Source organism: Perkinsus marinus (assembly GCF_000006405.1).
Source record: "Perkinsus marinus ATCC 50983 genomic scaffold scf_1104296972422, whole genome shotgun sequence".
NCBI lineage: Eukaryota > Perkinsozoa > Perkinsida > Perkinsidae > Perkinsus > Perkinsus marinus.
This window is the reverse complement of record NW_003201757.1, coordinates 155,377-158,760: the sequence shown is the minus strand read 5'-3', so window position 1 is coordinate 158,760 and position 3,384 is coordinate 155,377. Positions and strand designations below refer to the sequence as shown.

The 3,384-nt window shown below is 42.8% G+C and overlaps 1 protein-coding gene across 1 annotated transcript in view; it reads left to right on the top strand.

Moving 5' to 3' along the window:
• Nucleotides 1-1,655: 1,655 nt before the first annotated feature.
• Pmar_PMAR028025 (hypothetical protein) overlaps nucleotides 1,656-3,384 on the top strand; it is a gene marked incomplete at both ends in the record, with an annotated part of 2,559 nt that continues 830 nt past the window's right edge. The window contains 5 exons of the mRNA XM_002766599.1: nucleotides 1,656-1,820; nucleotides 2,108-2,222; nucleotides 2,489-2,588; nucleotides 2,661-2,727; nucleotides 3,079-3,182. Of these exons, the coding sequence (XP_002766645.1) occupies nucleotides 1,656-1,820; nucleotides 2,108-2,222; nucleotides 2,489-2,588; nucleotides 2,661-2,727; nucleotides 3,079-3,182 (551 nt within the window). The remainder of the gene's footprint in view (nucleotides 1,821-2,107; nucleotides 2,223-2,488; nucleotides 2,589-2,660; nucleotides 2,728-3,078; nucleotides 3,183-3,384) is intronic.

Here is a 3,384-nt window from a genome sequence, read left to right as displayed (position 1 = left end):
TTTTCTTCCTGCGCTCTTTAGATTGACCGAAGTCGAACTTTGATATGCGATATCTCGAGAGAATAATATTGCTACTCGAGCAAAGCTTTCTGAGAACTGACCTGCGCCGACCCTCGAATTTGCCTTCTTGGAACGGTCGAGGCACTCTGAAGTAGATAAATACAATCGCATGAACGGTGATTCGATGATACTGTCGGTACAAGGCTTATATCACTACGATAAATAAATTGTTGGATGGAGTTTCACCCTAGTGAGATGAGAAACATATCTCGCGACTACTGCATATAACCGCGAGTACCGGGTTTTTCACAGAGTATTTCGGCACTTCACGTAAAACGGGTGAGACTCCAGTGAACTAATTGATTAATAATGGAGTTTCACCTGTTTTACTGTTTTTGAAGTGACGCAAAACTCGATGAAAAATGCGATATTCGCGATGATATGCAGTGGTCGTGAAATATGTCTTTCACTAGTTTTTCTCATATCACTAGGGTAAAACTCCAATGAATTGATTAACTCAGTTTATCGATGGCTTTAACGATGTACGTTGATCGAGAGACCTACTGAGACTATGTGATTCCAACACATACGAGTGATGATATAAACTTTATTGCGAGTCGGTTACTTCAACAGAGCCATCAAAGCTGAACTGAATAGTCGAACGAACGAGTAGAAACTCCTCAGCTATATCCGAATCAGTGCCGGAATATATGTCTGGTCTCCTCAGCTGAGTTAAGAAGTTTCCTCGCTAATTATAGAAATTCGGTTAGAAGTGTTCGGAAACCAGCAAGATTTTTTCCCGAAATTTTCTCAGAATTTCCATATATCATCATATTCATACTGGTCGGATTCCCTAACGGCTCACTCTTGGAAAAGTTGTCAATTTTTTCTATTCATCGCGACAAACAGAATTCGTCGAGGGTAGTTTGCACGAATAACGCCAAAGCGATGCAGCAGCCTTACGAGAGTCGGTTTGAAAGTCGCGCATTCGACATGCGACTGCTTCGAATGTTCGGTAGAGTAAGGTTTATATCGCGATCTGCTGATCTCAGCTCTCGAGCAGTTTGAGGCTGATCAGGAGTTTCTCGCTGTATATATCCAAACTCAATTTGCCACGCATTCCCTCTGAGATGAAAATGGAGTGGTTGTGGGACCTCAGACCGTTCGAGTGACACCTCTGCTCGCGACTAGTCTCGCGGAACCGCGCTATGCTTAGAGTGTCTGCGTGCTGGTCCAATCGGTACAATGCCTGAAAAGGCCCTTCAACGTTTATGTGCTAATGCGTATCAAGATGCTCAGTAATTCAATTTTTAAACTCAGAGGTAGTTCTAGAATCGATTATAAGCTTGAGGAATTGCATTTCGAACGCCCCTTACGGGCACCTGTTTAGCTTGCCTCTGTCGAGCCGTCTCAGGCTGTTGAACTGAGGGAAATGGCGATACTGTGTAATGCAGCCGAGCGTATACGTTTACCTGTTCCAAAGGGTTTTGTATGAGGGCGAATCATACAGACATGATGGATAAATGAAATAACTCTCCGTGCGGAAATATTCACGACGATTATACCCGAGAAAAATTTTCCAAAGATACGACGTTTTTGCACGCGTTAAAACGTTGAGGAATATGCGCAAAGTTGATAAGATTTTTTTTGTATAAATGGTCCTCCTACTACTACTCCGAAATTCACCATGGGAGCTTATAACTCATCGGACTTCAGTGCGGCGTTTTGCTGGTAGGGTTAATAAGAAATACCAGAAGGTGAAAAAGAAGGCCCCGCGTTATATCAAACCGGAGGTCTGTCGCCAAGATGGCGATTTCCCAGTAAGCCTTTTATCGCTATCAGTTCAGACTCGACTGATGTCCTATTAGGTGATGCCGACCAAAGGCTTGGCGTTGGGCTCATCTATAAGGAGCTAGATGAGTTGCTAGAAACGAGGGTATCGAGATGAAGTGAGCTGTAGTAGTAGTAGTAGTAGTAGTAGTAGTAGTAGTAGTAGTAGTAGTAGTAGTAGTAGTGGTAGTAGTAGTAGTAGTAGTAGTAGTAGTAGGAGTAGTAGTAGTAGTAGTAGTAGTGGTTGTAGTTGAGCTCAGCCGTATGCAGTGTTGAGGTAGTAGATACTGTACCGGCCCTACAGGATAGACAGTTGAAGCCTCATTATTACCGACCGAAGGCAGTGGAACGTCGAGGGAAGAGCCCTCTAGTGCATGCTAAAGAAGCTAAAGGTGAGCATGCCTGTATTCGAAGTAACTGTTTATATTGTGTTATAATTTCCGTTTAAAACGTTGAGTAATTTAGACTGAATTGAATTGCCGTGTTTACTATGACTATCGTCACGACGTATGCGTATGGTCAACCACAATATGAAAACTCTGAGAGAATTTCGGCAAATTCTCATTAATCTCGCATATAAACTCCTACAACTAGTGAGGAAACTCCCAAGCTCAGCTGAGCAAAGCGAACATATATTATCCCACACTGGAGTTCATAGGTACAGTAGCGCCACGAATACCCAAGTTGAGACGATTGCCGAATCCTTTCGAGCCGCTGCAAAAAAATCCTAAAGGGTGGAGTGCAGATTATTACGCAAAGTGACGTGATTGTCCTATGACTGAAAAAGCGAAAGAAAAAACAAAATTTTTTCGAAAAAAAATTACGACTAGGTACTTTAAGGATCGGGAAAGAGGCTTGGATGGTAACAAGAATCTGGTTAACAAGATAATAGCTGAGGTCGGTACCCGCCTTATGTGTATGGCACATCTGCGTGCAGTTGAATTTTCATCATCGGAATTTTTTGCTCAGGACGAATATCTATGAGTGTTTATATATATACAGCCTAGTCTATGTACGAGAATCTAGCTGCGCTGAGCTCTAGTTGAGAAGTTAGCACTCCTTAGATCGCGCGTAATGTACAGCTTCGAAATTCTCGCGAAATGTTAGCAGTATGGGTGAGCAAGAGCAAGGAGGTTGATGGTGTTCACCATTTTTTAAATGGTTATGTTACGTAAACGACCGCTGAGTGCAAAGCGAACTCTGAAGTCCTAGTAAATTCTACAGGGAAAATAACATTTTTTGTGTCAGCACGCGGACAAGTTGGGCACGCCTTCAGAAAACGGCGAAGATAGTGCCGATTTTGAAAGGAAGAAATTGAAGAGAAAGAAACTCGTGCGTGCCAGAGATTACTGGTAATAGATTTGACTGGGAACAGCACGTGGAGTAGAAATGGGGTGCTCCTAGCTTAGGGAGGTGGACGATTAGTGGAGTTTACGGTATTGAAATTATTGTTGTAATCTCTTATTGGGATCGTCGTGAGTGAATAGTAACGAATTCGAAAACGCTGAAATCACGCAAAAACATGTGGTGCTCTTCTGAAGAGGGTTCGCGTAC